General features: G+C 43.1%; 1 protein-coding gene across 1 annotated transcript in view; it reads left to right on the forward strand.

Annotated features, from left to right (window-relative positions):
- Positions 1-17588, forward strand: part of arl15a (ADP-ribosylation factor-like 15a) — a 189290-nt gene that overhangs the window by 79066 nt on the left and 92636 nt on the right. The window contains exon 3 of the mRNA XM_045695258.1: positions 10921-10980. Coding sequence (XP_045551214.1) covers positions 10921-10980 — 60 coding nt within the window. The remainder of the gene's footprint in view (positions 1-10920; positions 10981-17588) is intronic.

Here is a 17588-nt window from a genome sequence, read left to right on the forward strand (position 1 = left end):
GTCTGTCTCTCTTCTTCTATGTGTTATTCTGACCCTGTCTCTCTTCTTCTATGTGTTAGTCTGACCCTGTCTCTCTTCTTCTACGTGTTAGTCTGTCTCTCTTCTTCTATGTGTTATTCTGACCCTGTCTCTCTTCTTCTACGTGTTATTCTGACCCTGTCTCTCTTCTTCTACGTGTTAGTCTGACCCTGTCTCTCTTCTTCTACGTGTTAGTCTGACCCTGTCTCTCTTCTTCTACCTGTTAGTCTGACCCTGTCTCTCTTCTTCTACGTGTTATTCTGACCCTGTCTCTCTTCTTCTATGTGTTATTCTGACCCTGTCTCTCTTCTTCTACGTGTTAGTCTGTCTCTCTTCTTCTATGTGTTATTCTGACCCTGTCTCTCTTCTTCTATGTGTTAGTCTGACCCTGTCTCTCTTCTTCTACGTGTTAGTCTGTCTCTCTTCTTCTACGTGTTATTCTGACCCTGTCTCTCTTCTTCTACCTGTTATTCTGACACTGTCTCTCTTCTTCTACGTGTTAGTCTGACCCTGTCTCTCTTCTTCTACGTGTTAGTCTGACCCTGTCTCTCTTCTTCTACCTGTTAGTCTGACCCTGTCTCTCTTCTTCTACGTGTTATTCTGACCCTGTCTCTCTTCTTCTATGTGTTAGTCTGACCCTGTCTCTCTTCTTCTACGTGTTAGTCTGTCTCTCTTCTTCTACGTGTTAGTCTGACCCTGTCTCTCTTCTTCTACCTGTTAGTCTGACCCTGTCTCTCTTTTTCTACGTGTTATTCTGACACTGTCTCTCTTCTTCTACGTGTTAGTCTGACCCTGTCTCTCTTCTTCTACCTGTTAGTCTGACCCTGTCTCTCTTCTTCTACGTGTTATTCTGACCCTGTCTCTCTTCTTCTATGTGTTAGTCTGACCCTGTCTCTCTTCTTCTACGTGTTAGTCTGTCTCTCTTCTTGTACGTGTTATTCTGACCCTGTCTCTCTTCTTCTACGTGTTATTCTGACCCTGTCTCTTTTCTTCTATGTGTTAGTCTGACCCTGTCTCTCTTCTTCTACGTGTTATTCTGACCCTGTCTCTCTTCTTCTATGTGTTAGTCTGACCCTGTCTCTCTTCTTCTACGTGTTAGTCTGTCTCTCTTCTTCTATGTGTTATTCTGACCCTGTCTCTCTTCTTCTATGTGTTAGTCTGACCCTGTCTCTCTTCTTCTACGTGTTAGTCTGTCTCTCTTCTTCTATGTGTTATTCTGACCCTGTCTCTCTTCTTCTACGTGTTATTCTGACCCTGTCTCTCTTCTTCTACGTGTTAGTCTGACCCTGTCTCTCTTCTTCTACGTGTTAGTCTGACCCTGTCTCTCTTCTTCTAAATGTTAGTCTGTCTCTCTTCTTCTACGTGTTAGTCTGACCCTGTCTCTCTTCTTCTATGTGTTAGTCTGACCCTGTCTCTCTTCTTCTATGTGTTAGTCTGACCCTGTCTCTCTTCTTCTACGTGTTATTCTGACCCTGTCTCTCTTCTTCTATGTGTTAGTCTGTCTCTCTTCTTCTACGTGTTAGTCTGACCCTGTCTCTCTTCTTCTACGTGTTATTCTGACCCTGTCTCTCTTCTTCTACGTGTTAGTCTGACCCTGTCTCTCTTCTTCTATGTGTTAGTCTGTCTCTCTTCTTCTACGTGTTAGTCTGACCCTGTCTCTCTTCTTCTACGTGTTATTCTGACCCTGTCTCTCTTCTTCTACGTGTTACTCTGACCCTGTCTCTCTTCTTCTACGTGTTATTCTGACCCTGTCTCTCTTCTTCTACGTGTTAGTCTGACCCTGTCTCTCTTCTTCTACGTGTTACTCTGACCCTGTCTCTCTTCTTCTACGTGTTATTCTGACCCTGTCTCTCTTCTTCTACGTGTTAGTCTGACACTGTCTCTCTTCTTCTACGTGTTAGTTTTACCCTGTCTCACTTCTTCTACGTGTTAGTCTGACCCTGTCTCTCTTCTTCTACGTGTTATTCTGACCCTGTCTCTCTTCTTCTACGTGTTAGTCTGTCTCTCTTCTTCTACGTGTTAGTCTGACCCTGTCTCTCTTCTTCTATGTGTTAGTCTGACCCTGTCTCTCTTCTTCTATGTGTTAGTCTGACCCTGTCTCTCTTCTTCTACGTGTTATTCTGACCCTGTCTCTCTTCTTCTACGTGTTAGTCTATCTCTCTTCTTCTACGTGTTAGTCTGACCCTCTTCTTCTACGTGTTAGTCTGACCCTGTCTCACTTCTTCTACGTGTTAGTCTGTCTCTCTTCTTCTATGTGTTAGTCTGACTCTGTCTCTCTTCTTCTAAGTGTTAGTCTGACCCTGTCTCTCTTCTTCTATGTGTTATTCTGACCCTGTCTCCCTTCTTCTACGTGTTATTCTGACCCTGTCTCTCTTCTTCTACGTGTTATTCTGACCCTGTCTCTCTTCTTCTACGTGTTAGTCTGACCCTGTCTCTCTTCTTCTACGTGTTAGTCTGTCCCTGTCTCTCTTCTTCTACGTGTTAGTCTGACCCTGTCTCTCTTCTTCTACGTGTTAGTCTGTCTCTCTTCTTCTATGTGTTAGTCTGACTCTGTCTCTCTTCTTCTAAGTGTTAGTCTGACCCTGTCTCTCTTCTTCTATGTGTTATTCTGACCCTGTCTCTCTTCTTCTACGTGTTAGTCTGACCCTGTCTCTCTTCTTCTACGTGTTAGTCTGACCCTGTCTCTCTTCTTCTACGTGTTAGTCTGACCCTGTCTCTCTTCTTCTACGTGTTAGTCTGACCCTGTCTCTCTTCTTCTACGTGTTAGTCTGACACTGTCTCTCTTCTTCTACGTGTTAGTTTTACCCTGTCTCTCTTCTTCTACGTGTTAGTCTGACCCTGTCTCTCTTCTTCTACGTGTTAGTCTGACACTGTCTCTCTTCTTCTACGTGTTATTCTGACCCTGTCTCTCTTCTTCTATGTGTTATTTTGACCCTGTCTCACTTCTTCTACGTGTTAGTCTGACCCTGTCTCTCTTCTTCTACGTGTTATTCTGACCCTGTCTCTGTTCTTCTACGTGTTAGTCTGACCCTGTCTCTCTTCTTCTACGTGTTAGTCTGACCCTGTCTCTCTTCTTCTATGTGTTAGTCTGACCCTGTCTCTCTTCTTCTACGTGTTAGTCTGACCCTGTCTCTCTTCTTCTACGTGTTATTCTGACCCTGTCTCTCTTCTTCTACGTGTTAGTCTATCTCTCTTCTTCTACGTGTTAGTCTGACCCTCTTCTTCTACGTGTTAGTCTGACCCTGTCTCACTTCTTCTACGTGTTAGTCTGTCTCTCTTCTTCTACGTGTTAGTCTGACTCTGTCTCTCTTCTTCGAAGTGTTAGTCTGACCCTGTCTCTCTTCTTCTATGTGTTATTCTGACCCTGTCTCCCTTCTTCTACGTGTTATTCTGACCCTGTCTCTCTTCTTCTACGTGTTATTCTGACCCTGTCTCTCTTCTTCTACGTGTTAGTCTGACCCTGTCTCTCTTCTTCTACGTGTTAGTCTGTCCCTGTCTCTCTTCTTCTACGTGTTAGTCTGACCCTGTCTCTCTTCTTCTACGTGTTAGTCTGTCTCTCTTCTTCTATGTGTTAGTCTGACTCTGTCTCTCTTCTTCTAAGTGTTAGTCTGACCCTGTCTCTCTTCTTCTATGTGTTATTCTGACCCTGTCTCTCTTCTTCTACGTGTTAGTCTGACCCTGTCTCTCTTCTTCTACGTGTTAGTCTGACCCTGTCTCTCTTCTTCTACGTGTTAGTCTGACCCTGTCTCTCTTCTTCTACGTGTTAGTCTGACCCTGTCTCTCTTCTTCTATGTGTTAGTCTGTCTCTCTTCTTCTACGTGTTAGTCTGACCCTGTCTCTCTTCTTCTATGTGTTAGTCTGTCTCTCTTCTTCTACTTGTTAGTCTGACCCTGTCTCTCTTCTTCTACGTGTTAGTCTGACCCTGTCTCTCTTCTTCTACGTGTTAGTCTGACCCTGTCTCTCTTCTTCTACGTGTTATTCTAGACCCTGTCTCACTTCTTCTATGTGTTAGTCTGTCTCTCTTCTTCTATGTGTTAGTCTGACCCTGTCTCTCTTCTTCTACGTGTTAGTCTGACCCTGTCTCTCTTCTTCTATGTGTTATTCTGACCCTGTCTCTCTTCTTCTACGTGTTAGTCTGACCCTGTCTCCCTTCTTCTATGTGTTATTCTGACCCTGTCTCTCTTCTTCTACGTGTTATTCTGACCCTGTCTCTCTTCTTCTACGTGTTAGTCTGACCCTGTCTCTCTTCTTCTACGTGTTATTCTGACCCTGTCTCTCTTCTTCTACGTGTTAGTCTGACCCTGTCTCTCTTCTTCTACGTGTTATTCTGACCCTGTCTCTCTTCTTCTACGTGTTAGTCTGACCCTGTCTCTCTTCTTCTACGTGTTACTCTGACCCTGTCTCTCTTCTTCTACGTGTTATTCTGACCCTGTCTCTCTTCTTCTACGTGTTAGTCTGACACTGTCTCTCTTCTTCTACGTGTTAGTTTTACCCTGTCTCACTTCTTCTACGTGTTAGTCTGACCCTGTCTCTCTTCTTCTACGTGTTATTCTGACCCTGTCTCTCTTCTTCTACGTGTTAGTCTGTCTCTCTTCTTCTACGTGTTAGTCTGACCCTGTCTCTCTTCTTCTATGTGTTAGTCTGACCCTGTCTCTCTTCTTCTATGTGTTAGTCTGACCCTGTCTCTCTTCTTCTACGTGTTATTCTGACCCTGTCTCTCTTCTTCTACGTGTTAGTCTATCTCTCTTCTTCTACGTGTTAGTCTGACCCTCTTCTTCTACGTGTTAGTCTGACCCTGTCTCACTTCTTCTACGTGTTAGTCTGTCTCTCTTCTTCTATGTGTTAGTCTGACTCTGTCTCTCTTCTTCTAAGTGTTAGTCTGACCCTGTCTCTCTTCTTCTATGTGTTATTCTGACCCTGTCTCCCTTCTTCTACGTGTTATTCTGACCCTGTCTCTCTTCTTCTACGTGTTATTCTGACCCTGTCTCTCTTCTTCTACGTGTTAGTCTGACCCTGTCTCTCTTCTTCTACGTGTTAGTCTGTCCCTGTCTCTCTTCTTCTACGTGTTAGTCTGACCCTGTCTCTCTTCTTCTACGTGTTAGTCTGTCTCTCTTCTTCTATGTGTTAGTCTGACTCTGTCTCTCTTCTTCTAAGTGTTAGTCTGACCCTGTCTCTCTTCTTCTATGTGTTATTCTGACCCTGTCTCTCTTCTTCTACGTGTTAGTCTGACCCTGTCTCTCTTCTTCTACGTGTTAGTCTGACCCTGTCTCTCTTCTTCTACGTGTTAGTCTGACCCTGTCTCTCTTCTTCTACGTGTTAGTCTGACCCTGTCTCTCTTCTTCTACGTGTTAGTCTGACACTGTCTCTCTTCTTCTACGTGTTAGTTTTACCCTGTCTCTCTTCTTCTACGTGTTAGTCTGACCCTGTCTCTCTTCTTCTACGTGTTAGTCTGACACTGTCTCTCTTCTTCTACGTGTTATTCTGACCCTGTCTCTCTTCTTCTATGTGTTATTTTGACCCTGTCTCACTTCTTCTACGTGTTAGTCTGACCCTGTCTCTCTTCTTCTACGTGTTATTCTGACCCTGTCTCTGTTCTTCTACGTGTTAGTCTGACCCTGTCTCTCTTCTTCTACGTGTTAGTCTGACCCTGTCTCTCTTCTTCTATGTGTTAGTCTGACCCTGTCTCTCTTCTTCTACGTGTTAGTCTGACCCTGTCTCTCTTCTTCTACGTGTTATTCTGACCCTGTCTCTCTTCTTCTACGTGTTAGTCTATCTCTCTTCTTCTACGTGTTAGTCTGACCCTCTTCTTCTACGTGTTAGTCTGACCCTGTCTCACTTCTTCTACGTGTTAGTCTGTCTCTCTTCTTCTACGTGTTAGTCTGACTCTGTCTCTCTTCTTCGAAGTGTTAGTCTGACCCTGTCTCTCTTCTTCTACGTGTTAGTCTGTCCCTGTCTCTCTTCTTCTACGTGTTAGTCTGACCCTGTCTCTCTTCTTCTACGTGTTAGTCTGTCTCTCTTCTTCTATGTGTTAGTCTGACTCTGTCTCTCTTCTTCTAAGTGTTAGTCTGACCCTGTCTCTCTTCTTCTATGTGTTATTCTGACCCTGTCTCTCTTCTTCTACGTGTTAGTCTGACCCTGTCTCTCTTCTTCTACGTGTTAGTCTGACCCTGTCTCTCTTCTTCTACGTGTTAGTCTGACCCTGTCTCTCTTCTTCTACGTGTTAGTCTGACCCTGTCTCTCTTCTTCTACGTGTTATTCTAGACCCTGTCTCACTTCTTCTATGTGTTAGTCTGTCTCTCTTCTTCTATGTGTTAGTCTGACCCTGTCTCTCTTCTTCTACGTGTTAGTCTGACCCTGTCTCTCTTCTTCTATGTGTTATTCTGACCCTGTCTCTCTTCTTCTACGTGTTAGTCTGACCCTGTCTCCCTTCTTCTATGTGTTATTCTGACCCTGTCTCTCTTCTTCTACGTGTTATTCTGACCCTGTCTCTCTTCTTCTACGTGTTAGTCTGACCCTGTCTCTCTTCTTCTACGTGTTATTCTGACCCTGTCTCTCTTCTTCTACGTGTTAGTCTGACCCTGTCTCTCTTCTTCTACGTGTTAGTCTGACCCTGTCTCTCTTCTTCTATGTGTTAGTCTGACCCTGTCTCTCTTCTTCTATGTGTTATTCTGACCCTGTCTCTCTTCTTCTACGTGTTAGTCTGACCCTGTCTCTCTTCTTCTACGTGTTAGTCTGACCCTGTCTCTCTTCTTCTACGTGTTAGTCTGACCCTGTCTCTCTTCTTCTACGTGTTAGTCTGACCCTGTCTCTCTTCTTCTACGTGTTAGTCTGACCCTGTCTCTCTTCTTCTACGTGTTATTCTGACCCTGTCTCTCTTCTTTTACGTGTTACTCTGACCCTGTCTCTCTTCTTCTACGTGTTAGTCTGACCCTGTCTCTCTTCTTCTACGTGTTAGTCTGTCTCTCTTCTTCTACGTGTTAGTCTGACCCTGTCTCTCTTCTTCTACGTGTTAGTCTGACCCTGTCTCTCTTCTTCTACGTGTTAGTCTGACCCTGTCTCTCTTCTTCTACGTGTTATTCTGACCCTGTCTCTCTTCTTCTACGTGTTAGTCTGACCCTGTCTCTCTTCTTCTATGTGTTATTCTGACCCTGTCTCTCTTCTTCTACGTGTTATTCTGACCCTGTCTCTCTTCTTCTACGTGTTAGTCTGACCCTGTCTCTCTTCTTCTACGTGTTAGTCTGACCCTGTCTCTCTTCTTCTACGTGTCATTCTGACCCTGTCTCTCTTCTTCTACGTGTTAGTCTGACCCTGTCTCTCTTCTTCTACGTGTTAGTCTGACCCTGTCTCTCTTCTTCTACGTGTTAGTCTGTCTCTCTTCTTCTACGTGTTAGTCTGACCCTCTTCTTCTACGTGTTAGTCTGTCTCTCTTCTTCTACGTGTTAGTCTGACCCTCTTCTTCTACGTGTTAGTCTGTCCCTGTCTCTCTTCTTCTACGTGTTATTCTGACCCTGTCTCTCTTCTTCTACGTGTTAGTCTGACCCTGTCTCTCTTCTTCTACTTGTTAGTCTGACCCTGTCTCTCTTCTTCTACGTGTTAGTCTGACCCTGTCTCTCTTCTTCTACGTGTTTATCTGACCCTGTCTCTCTTCTTCTATGTGTTAGTCTGTCTCTCTTCTTCTACGTGTTAGTCTGACCCTGTCTCTCTTCTTCTATGTGTTAGTCTGACCCTGTCTCTCTTCTTCTATGTGTTATTCTGACCCTGTCTCTCTTCTTCTACGTGTTAGGCTGACCCTGTCTCTCTTCTTCTACGTGTTAGTCTGACCCTGTCTCTCTTCTTCTATGTGTTAGTCTGTCTCTCTTCTTCTACGTGTTAGTCTGACCCTGTCTCTCTTCTTCTACGTGTTAGTCTGACCCTGTCTCTCTTCTTCTACGTGTTAGTCTGTCCCTGTCTCTCTTCTTCTACGTGTTAGTCTGACCCTGTCTCTCTTCTTCCACATGTTATTCTGACCCTGTCTCTCTTCTTCTACGTGTTAGTCTGACCCTGTCTCTCTTCTTCTACGTGTTAGTCTGTCTCTCTTCTTCTACGTGTCATTCTGACCCTGTCTCTCTTCTTCTACGTGTTAGTCTGACCCTGTCTCTCTTCTTCTACGTGTTATTCTGACCCTGTCTCTCGTCTTCTACGTGTTATTCTGACCCTGTCTCTCTTCTTCTACGTGTTAGTCTGTCTCACTTCTTCTACGTGTTAGTCTGACCCTGTCTCTCTTCTTCTATGTGTTAGTCTGTCTCTCTTCTTCTACGTGTTAGTCTGACCCTGTCTCTCTTCTTCTACGTTTTAGTCTGACCCTGTCTCTCTTCTTCTACGTGTTAGTCTGACCCTGTCTCTCTTCTTCTACGTGTTATTCTGACCCTGTCTCTCTTCTTCTACGTGTTAGTCTGTCTCACTTCTTCTACGTGTTAGTCTGACCCTGTCTCTCTTCTTCTATGTGTTAGTCTGTCTCTCTTCTTCTACGTGTTAGTCTGACCCTGTCTCTCTTCTTCTACGTGTTATTCTGACCCTGTCTCTCTTCTTCTACGTGTTAGTCTGACCCTGTCTCTCTTCTTCTACGTGTTATTCTGACCCTGTCTCTCTTCTTCTACGTGTTAGTCTGACCCTGTCTCTCTTCTTCTATGTGTTATTCTGACCCTGTCTCTCTTCTTCTATGTGTTAGTCTGACCCTGTCTCTCTTCTTCTACGTGTTAGTCTGTCTCTCTTCTTCTACGTGTTAGTCTGACCCTGTCTCTCTTCTTCTACGTGTTAGTCTGTCTCTCTTCTTCTACGTGTTAGTCTGTCCCTGTCTCTCTTCTTCTACGTGTTAGTCTGACCCTGTCTCTCTTCTTCTACGTGTTAGTCTGACCCTGTCTCTCTTCTTCTACGTGTTAGTCTGACCCTGTCTCTCTTCTTCTACGTGTTATTCTGACCCTGTCTCTCTTCTTCTATGTGTTATTCTGACCCTGTCTCTCTTCTTCTACGTGTTATTCTGACCCTGTCTCTCTTCTTCTACGTGTTAGTCTGACCCTGTCTCTCTTCTTCTATGTGTTAGTCTGTCTCTCTTCTTCTACCTGTTAGTCTGACCCTGTCTCTCTTCTTCTATGTGTTAGTCTGACCCTGTCTCTCTTCTTCTACGTGTTATTCTGACCCTGTCTCTCTTCTTCTACGTGTTAGTCTGACCCTGTCTCTCTTCTTCTATGTGTTATTCTGACCCTGTCTCTCTTCTTCTACGTGTTATTCTGACCCTGTCTCTCTTCTTCTACGTTTTAGTCTGACCCTGTCTCTCTTCTTCTACGTGTTAGTCTGACCCTGTCTCTCTTCTTCTACGTGTTATTCTGACCCTGTCTCTCTTCTTCTACGTTTTAGTCTGACCCTGTCTCTCTTCTTCTACGTGTTAGTCTGACCCTGTCTCTCTTCTTCTACGTGTTATTCTGACCCTGTCTCTCTTCTTCTACGTGTTAGTCTGTCTCACTTCTTCTACGTGTTAGTCTGACCCTGTCTCTCTTCTTCTATGTGTTAGTCTGTCTCTCTTCTTCTACGTGTTAGTCTGACCCTGTCTCTCTTCTTCTACGTTTTAGTCTGACCCTGTCTCTCTTCTTCTACGTGTTAGTCTGACCCTGTCTCTCTTCTTCTACGTGTTATTCTGACCCTGTCTCTCTTCTTCTACGTGTTATTCTGACACTGTCTCTCTTCTTCTACGTGTTAGTCTGACCCTGTCTCTCTTCTTCTACGTGTTAGTCTGACCCTGTCTCTCTTCTTCTACGTGTTATTCTGAGCCTGTCTCTCTTCTTCTACGTGTTAGTCTGTCTCTCTTCTTCTATGTGTTAGTCTGACCCTGTCTCTCTTCTTTTACGTGTTATTCTGACCCTGTCTCTCTTCTTCTACGTGTTATTCTGACCCTGTCTGTCTTCTTCTACGTGTTATTCTGACCCTGTCTCTCTTCTTCTACGTGTTAGTCTGACCCTGTCTCTCTTCTTCTACGTGTTATTCTGACCCTGTCTCTCTTCTTCTACGTGTTAGTCTGACCCTGTCTCTCTTCTTCTACGTGTTATTCTGACCCTGTCTCTCTTCTTCTACGTGTTAGTCTGACCCTGTCTCTCTTCTTCTACGTGTTATTCTGACCCTGTCTCTCTTCTTCTACGTGTTAGTCTGACCCTGTCTCTCTTCTTCTACGTGTTATTCTGACCCTGTCTCTCTTCTTCTACGTGTTATTCTGACCCTGTCTCTCTTCTTCTACGTGTTAGTCTGACCCTGTCTCTCTTCTTCTACGTGTTATTCTGACCCTGTCTCTCTTCTTCTACGTGTTAGTCTGACCCTGTCTCTCTTCTTCTATGTGTTATTCTGACCCTGTCTCTCTTCTTCTATGTGTTAGTCTGACCCTGTCTCTCTTCTTCTACGTGTTAGTCTGTCTCTCTTCTTCTACGTGTTAGTCTGACCCTGTCTCTCTTCTTCTACGTGTTAGTCTGTCTCTCTTCTTCTACGTGTTAGTCTGTCCCTGTCTCTCTTCTTCTACGTGTTAGTCTGACCCTGTCTCTCTTCTTCTACGTGTTAGTCTGTCTCTCTTCTTCTACGTGTTAGTCTGACCCTGTCTCTCTTCTTCTACGTGTTAGTCTGACCCTGTCTCTCTTCTTCTACGTGTTATTCTGACCCTGTCTCTCTTCTTCTATGTGTTATTCTGACCCTGTCTCTCTTCTTCTACGTGTTATTCTGACCCTGTCTCTCTTCTTCTACGTGTTAGTCTGACCCTGTCTCTCTTCTTCTATGTGTTATTCTGACCCTGTCTCTCTTCTTCTACGTGTTATTCTGACCCTGTCTCTCGAAACGTGTTAGTCTGACCCTGTCTCTCTTCTTTTCTTTTCTCTTTCTTTCTCTCAGGCTTCAGCATCAAAGCAGTACCGTTCCCAAATGCCATCTTGAATGTAAAGGAACTCGGAGGTAAAGTTAAAGAATAGATTTGACTATGCATTCTAGCCATAGTGAGTGGGTGTGTTTGATTATGAATGCTAGCCATAGTGATCGGGTGTGTTTGATTATGAATGCTATCCATAGTGATTGGGTGTGTTTGATTATGAATGCTAGCCATAGTGATCGGGTGTGTTTGATTATGAATGCTATCCATAGTGATTGGGTGTGTTTGATTATGAATGCTAGCTTAGTAATCGGGTGTGTTTGATTATGAATGCTATCCATAGTGATTGGGTGTGTTTGATTATGAATGCTAGCCATAGTGATTGGGTGTGTTTGATTATGAATGCTAGCCATAGTGATTGGGTGTGTTTGATTATGAATGCTAGCCATAGTGATTGGGTGTGTTTGATTATGAATGCTAGCCATAGTGATTGGGTGTGTTTGATTATGAATGCTAGCCATAGTGATTGGGTGTGTTTGATTATGAATGCTAGCCATAGTGATTGGGTGTGTTTGATTATGAATGCTAGCCATAGTGAATGGGTGTGTTTGATTATGAATGCTAGCCATAGTGATTGGGTGGGTTTGATTATGAATGCTAGCCATAGTGATTGGGTGTGTTTGATTATGCATGCCAGCCATAGTGATTGGGTGTGTTTGATTATGCATGCTAGCCATAGTGATTGGGTGTGTTTGATTATGAATGCTTGGCATAGTGATTGGGTGTGTTTGATTATGAATGTTAGCCATAGTAATTAAGTGTATTTGACTATGAATGCTAACCATAGTGATCGGGTGTGTTTCATTATGAATGCTATCCATAGTGATTGGGTGTGTTTGATTATGCATGCCAGCCATAGTGATTGGGTGTGTTTGATTATGCATGCTAGCCATAGTGATTGGGTGTGTTTGATTATGAATGCTTGGCATAGTGATTGGGTGTGTTTGATTATGAATGTTAGCCATAGTAATTAAGTGTATTTGACTATGAATGCTAACCATAGTGATCGGGTGTGTTTGATTATGAATGCTATCCATAGTGATTGGGTGTGTTTGATTATGAATGCCTGCCTACTGATTGTGTGTATTAGATTATGAATGCTAGCCATAGTGAGTGGGTGTGTTTGATTATGAATGCTAGCCATAGTGATTGGGTGTGTTTGATTATGAATGCCTGCCTACTGATTGTGTGTATTTGATTATGAATGCTAGCCATAGTGATTGGCTGTGTTTGATTATGAATGCTAGCCATAGTGATTGGCTGTGTTTGATTATGAATGGTAGCCATAGTGATTGGCTGTGTTTGATTATGAATGCTAGCCATAGTGATTGGGTGTGTTTGATTATGAATGCTAGCCATAGTGATTGGGTGTGTTTGATTATGAATGCTATCCATAGTGATTGGGTGTGTTTGATTATGAATGCTGTCCATAGTGATTGGGTGTGTTCATTCCCACATTTAGTTCTATTATATAATCAGGAGACTGGGTCTGATGTGTCTACTGGACCGTGAGAACGAGGAACCTTGCAGACTGTTTTACAGTGGTTGTTAGGTCCAGTAGGTGTTTGCTTTAGCTAATAAACAAACCTGTCTGTTGCTGTTTGGCCAGGTCAGTTGCAGACAGAAGAGCTTGCCAAATGGCCCTTGAAGCGACAGACTGTTGTATCGTTAACAAATCATTAAATGAATGTTTCTCTCTGGCCGTGAACATCAACATCACAAACCAATGATATGTACGCATGTCTGTCCCCTTAACCCACAGCAGCATCACGTCTTGGTGTTGACATGTCACACACTGATGCTCTGGAACGATACACCCCACCCTTTACATTTTATTTTAATTTTTTTTTAAACTAGACAAGAGTTAAGAAGATATTTACTAAATAAAATAGTGCTCTATAGCTGAATGGGCTCTGAGGCTGAGGGATGAGCTGGTTGTAATATCTAATTTTAGTTTAACCTTTATTTTAACTAGGGAAGTCAGTTTTGAACAAATTTTTATTTATAACGACAGTCTACCGGGGAACAGTGCACTTGTTCAGGGGTAGATGTTTACCTTGTCAGCTCGGGGATTCGATCCAGCAACCTTTTGGTTACTGGCCCAACGCTCTAACCACTAGGCTACCTGCCCCTCATCGACCATGACAACGAAGAGGGGAGTGGGTCCTCTGACCTGAGTCTGAGAAAGAGTTGTTATTATTATGACCGTAGTGTTCCTCTATGTTTAACATCACCCAGAGAGGTAGTTTGAGGTTTAATAAGGAAGCTGGAGGTAAGACATGGGGAAGCATCCAGAACTGTTAAAACGGAGAGCTTTAGAGAGGGATAAATCTTCCCTTCACCTCCACCTGTGGTTAAATTTATGAGGGTGTTTAAGAGTGAAAGTAATTTATGTATGTTTTTCTGGACACAGGTGCACTGTGCATCTTGACAAGTAGCCATCCTGGACTGGTAGCAGCGACGTCATAACTCCCTTCTCCTGAAGAACAACACACTTAGAAAGAAGAGAGACCACCAACGAGGGCGATACCAAATTTGGTCACAGTGTAGAAGGAAAGGAAGGAAGGAAAACAGGAAGGAGAGAGAGAATTGGAGAGAGAGAGAGAGAGAAATGGAGAGAGAGAGAAATGGAGAGAGAGAGAGAGACAGAATTGGAAAGAGAGAGAGAGAAATGGAGAGAGAGAGAAATGGAGAGAGAGAGAGAGAGAGAGAGAGAGAGAAATGGGGAGAGAGAGAGAAATGGAGAGAGAGAGAAGTGGAGAGAGAGAGAAATGGAGAGAGACCGAATTGGGAAGAGAGAGAGAGAAATGGAGAGAGAGAGAAATGGAGAGAGAGAGAGAGAAATGGAAAGAGAGAGAGAGACAGAAATGGAGAGAGAGAGAAATGGAGAGAGAGAGAGGGTTGGTGCTAAGCCCTGGATGGGGTTAAAGCCTGAGTGTGTCTGGGGTGTAATTGTGGTTTGGTTGAGGAAAAACACAGACCCAGCCGCCGGGAGCGTGACACGTTTGATTTAGGGCTGCCACTCTAGCGGAGAGAGAGTATGATGAAACCTGTCCTCCTCCTCTCTTCCCTCCTCTTCCCCTCCCCTCCCCTTCTCCTCTCTTCCCCTCTCTTCCCCTCTCCTCCCCTTCTCCTCTCTTCCCCTCTCCTCCCCTTCTCCTCCTCTCTTCCCCTCCTCCTCTCCTCCCCTTCTCCTCTCTTCCTCTCTTCCTCTCTCCTCCCCTTCTCCTCCTCTCTTCCCCTCCTCCTCCCCTCCCCTTCTCCTCTCTTCCTCTCTCCTCCCCTTCTCCTCCTCTCTTCCCCTCCTCCTTCCCTCCCCTTCTCCTCTCTTCCCCTTTCCTCCCCTTCTCCTCCTCTCTTCCCCTCCTCCTCCCCTCCCCTTCTCCTCTCTTCCCCTTTCCTCCCCTTCTCCTCCTCTCTTCCCCTCCTCCTCTCCTCCCCTTCTCCTCCTCTCCTTCCCTCCTCCTCCCTTTCCCTTCTCCCATCTCCTCTTCTCCCCTCTCTTCTCTGTGGCCTGTGAACACAGAGAGAATGAACATTATGGGTTTACAGCATAGCGGCATGGAAAAAGAAACTGGGGGGTGGCCTGGGGGGGTTTGGGATATGGGAGGATAGGGTGTTTTGATGGTCCTGCTTCTGTCCAATCACCACCTTATTAGGAGTGTATAGACTGAGACAGTACATCTGAGGTGGTCTCTGTGTCTGTCTATCTGAGGTGGGCTCCGTGTCTCTGTCTGTGGCTGTCTACTCTGGGATGCATGGTCATTACACGGTCTAGGCAAGGTTCATGTGGATCAAAGTGTGTGTGTGTGTGTGTGTGTATATGCGTGCATGTGTTTGTGTGTGAGCGTACATGTGTTAAAGTGAGTGAATGTGAGTACTTCTGTCTGGCTCAATATCTCTGGTCTGTGTTTTTCGGTAAACAAGGTAACTTTTACAAGCCAGGTGTATCATTCACCCTGCCTGATGTTTTCTTCGTCCAGCAACATATCCAACCTTCTTCTCCTTGCCCCGACACAGAAAGGAAAAAGAAGAAGGAAACATAATTCATTTGATTTCATGTTTTGTTTACTTAGCTTTATGCAGATGATGATGCAAGGTGTGTTGCAGAATCACGTTGTTTTCTGTGTGAAACGGTACAACTAGAGGTCGACCGATTTTATGATTTTTCAACGCCGATACCAATACCCATTATTGGAGGACCAAAAAAAGCTGATACCGATAACAGATTTTTTTATATATATATTTTGTAATAATTACAATTACAACAATACTGAATGAGCAATGAACACTTTTATTTTAACTTAATATAATACAGAAATAAAATCAATTTAGTCTCAAATAAATAATGAAACATGTTCAATTTGGTTTAAATAATGCAAAAACAAAGTGTTGGAGAAGAAAGTACATTTACATTTTAGTCATTTAGCAGACGCTCTTATCCAGAGCGACTTACAGTTGTGAATGCATACATTTCATACATTTTTTCCTCCGTACTGGCCCCCCGTGGGAATCAAACCCACAACCCTGGCGTTGCAAACACCATGCTCTACCAACTGAGCCACACAGTAAAAGTGCAATATGTGCCATGTAAAAAGGCTAATGTTTAAGTTTCTTGCTCAGAACATGAGAACATATGAAAGCTGGTGGTTCCTTTTAACATGAGTCTTCAATATTCCCAGGTAAGAAGTTTTAGGTTGTAGTTATTATAGGACTATTTCTCTCTCTACCACTTGTATTTCATATACCTTTGACTATTGGATGTTCTTATAGGCACTATAGTATTGCCAGCCTAATCTCGGGAGTTGATAGGCTTGAAGTCATAAACAGTGCTGTGCTGCAAGCATTGCTAAGAGCTGCTGGCAAAGGCAGTAAAGTGCTGTTTGAATGAATGCTTACAAGCCTGCTGCTGCCTACCACCGCTCAGTCAGACTGCTCTATCAAATATCAAATCATAGACTTAATTATAATATAATAACACACAGAAATACGAGCCTTAGGTCATTAATATGGTCAAATCCGGAAACTATAATTTTGAAAACAAAACGTTTATTCTTTCAGTGAAACACGGAACCGTTCCGTATTTTATCGAACTGGTGGCAACCCTAAGTCTAAATATTGCTGTTACATTGCACAACCTTCAATGTTATGTCATAATTGTGTAAAATTCTGGCAAATTCATTATGGGATGCTGGACTTCTAGGCAGAGTTGCAAAGAAAAAGCCATGTCTCAGACTGGCCAATAAAAATAAAAGATTAAGATGGGCAAAAGAACACAGGCACTGGACAGAAGAACTCTGCCTAGAAGGCCAGCATCCTGGAGTCGCTTCTTCACTATTGACGTAGAGACGGGTGTTTAGCAGGTACTATTTCATGAAGCTGCCAGTTGAGGACTTGTGAGGTGTCTGTTTCTCAAACTAGACACTCTAATGTACTTGTCCTCTTGATCAGTTGTGCACCGGGTCCTCCCACTCCTCTTTCTATTCTGGTTAGAGCCAGTTTGCACTGTTCTGTGAAGGGAGTAGTACACAGCGTTGTACAAGATCTTCAGTTTCTTTACAATTTCTTGCATCGAAACGCCTTAGTTTCTCAGAACAAGAATAGACTGACAAGTTTCGAAAGAAAGTGCTTTGTTTCTTGCCATTTTGAGCCTGGAATCGAACCCACAAATGCTGATGCTCCAGATACTCAACCAGTCTAAAAGAAGGCCAGTTGTATTGCTTCTCTAATCATGACAACAGTTTTCTTTAATCAGGACAACAGTTTTCAGCTGTGCTAACATAATTACAAAAGGGTTTTCTAATGATCAATTAGCCTTTTAAAATTATAATCTTGAATTAGCTAACACAACTTGCCATTGGAACACAGGAGTGATGGTTGCTGATAATGGGCCTCTGTACGCCTATGTAGATATTCCATTAAAAATCATCAGTTTCCAGCTACAATAGTCATTTACAACATTAACAATGTCTACACTGTATTTCTGATCCATTTGATGTTATTTTAATGGAAAAAAATGAGCATTTCTTTCAAAAGCAAGGACATTTCTATGTGACCCCAAACTTTTGAATAGTAGTGTGTGTGTGTATGTATATATATATGTATGTGTGATATATATATATATATATATATATATATATATATATATATATATGTATATGTATATACATGTATGTATATATATATGTATATATGTATGTGTAGGGATGTATAGACATTATAGACAGTATGTGGATAGAATATGTACTATATCTGTAGAATAGTATATATACAGCTATTGCTGAATAGGATGGCCTTTACTAGAATACAGTATATGCATATGGAATGAGTAAACATGTATGTAAACATTATTAAAGTGACCAGTGTTACATTATTAAATGTAAAGAATGGGCTTTAGGTTAGGCAGGTGAACCTGTAACAATATTACTTCAACAGTATTTAACATGAGATCCTCTCTAAGCCTTAGAGTAATGTGGCTCTGAATATAAACGGCAACACCTCCACCTTTGGCATTTCTGTATTTTCTGTAGATGTTATAACCTTGTATTGCTACCACTGTATCATCAAAGGTATTATCTAAGTGAGTGTCGGAGGTAGTCAGAAAATTAATGTCATCTGTTACTAGCAAGTACTT

This window comes from Salmo salar, chromosome ssa15 (genome assembly GCF_905237065.1).
Source record: "Salmo salar chromosome ssa15, Ssal_v3.1, whole genome shotgun sequence".
In the NCBI taxonomy this organism is placed as follows: domain Eukaryota; kingdom Metazoa; phylum Chordata; class Actinopteri; order Salmoniformes; family Salmonidae; genus Salmo; species Salmo salar.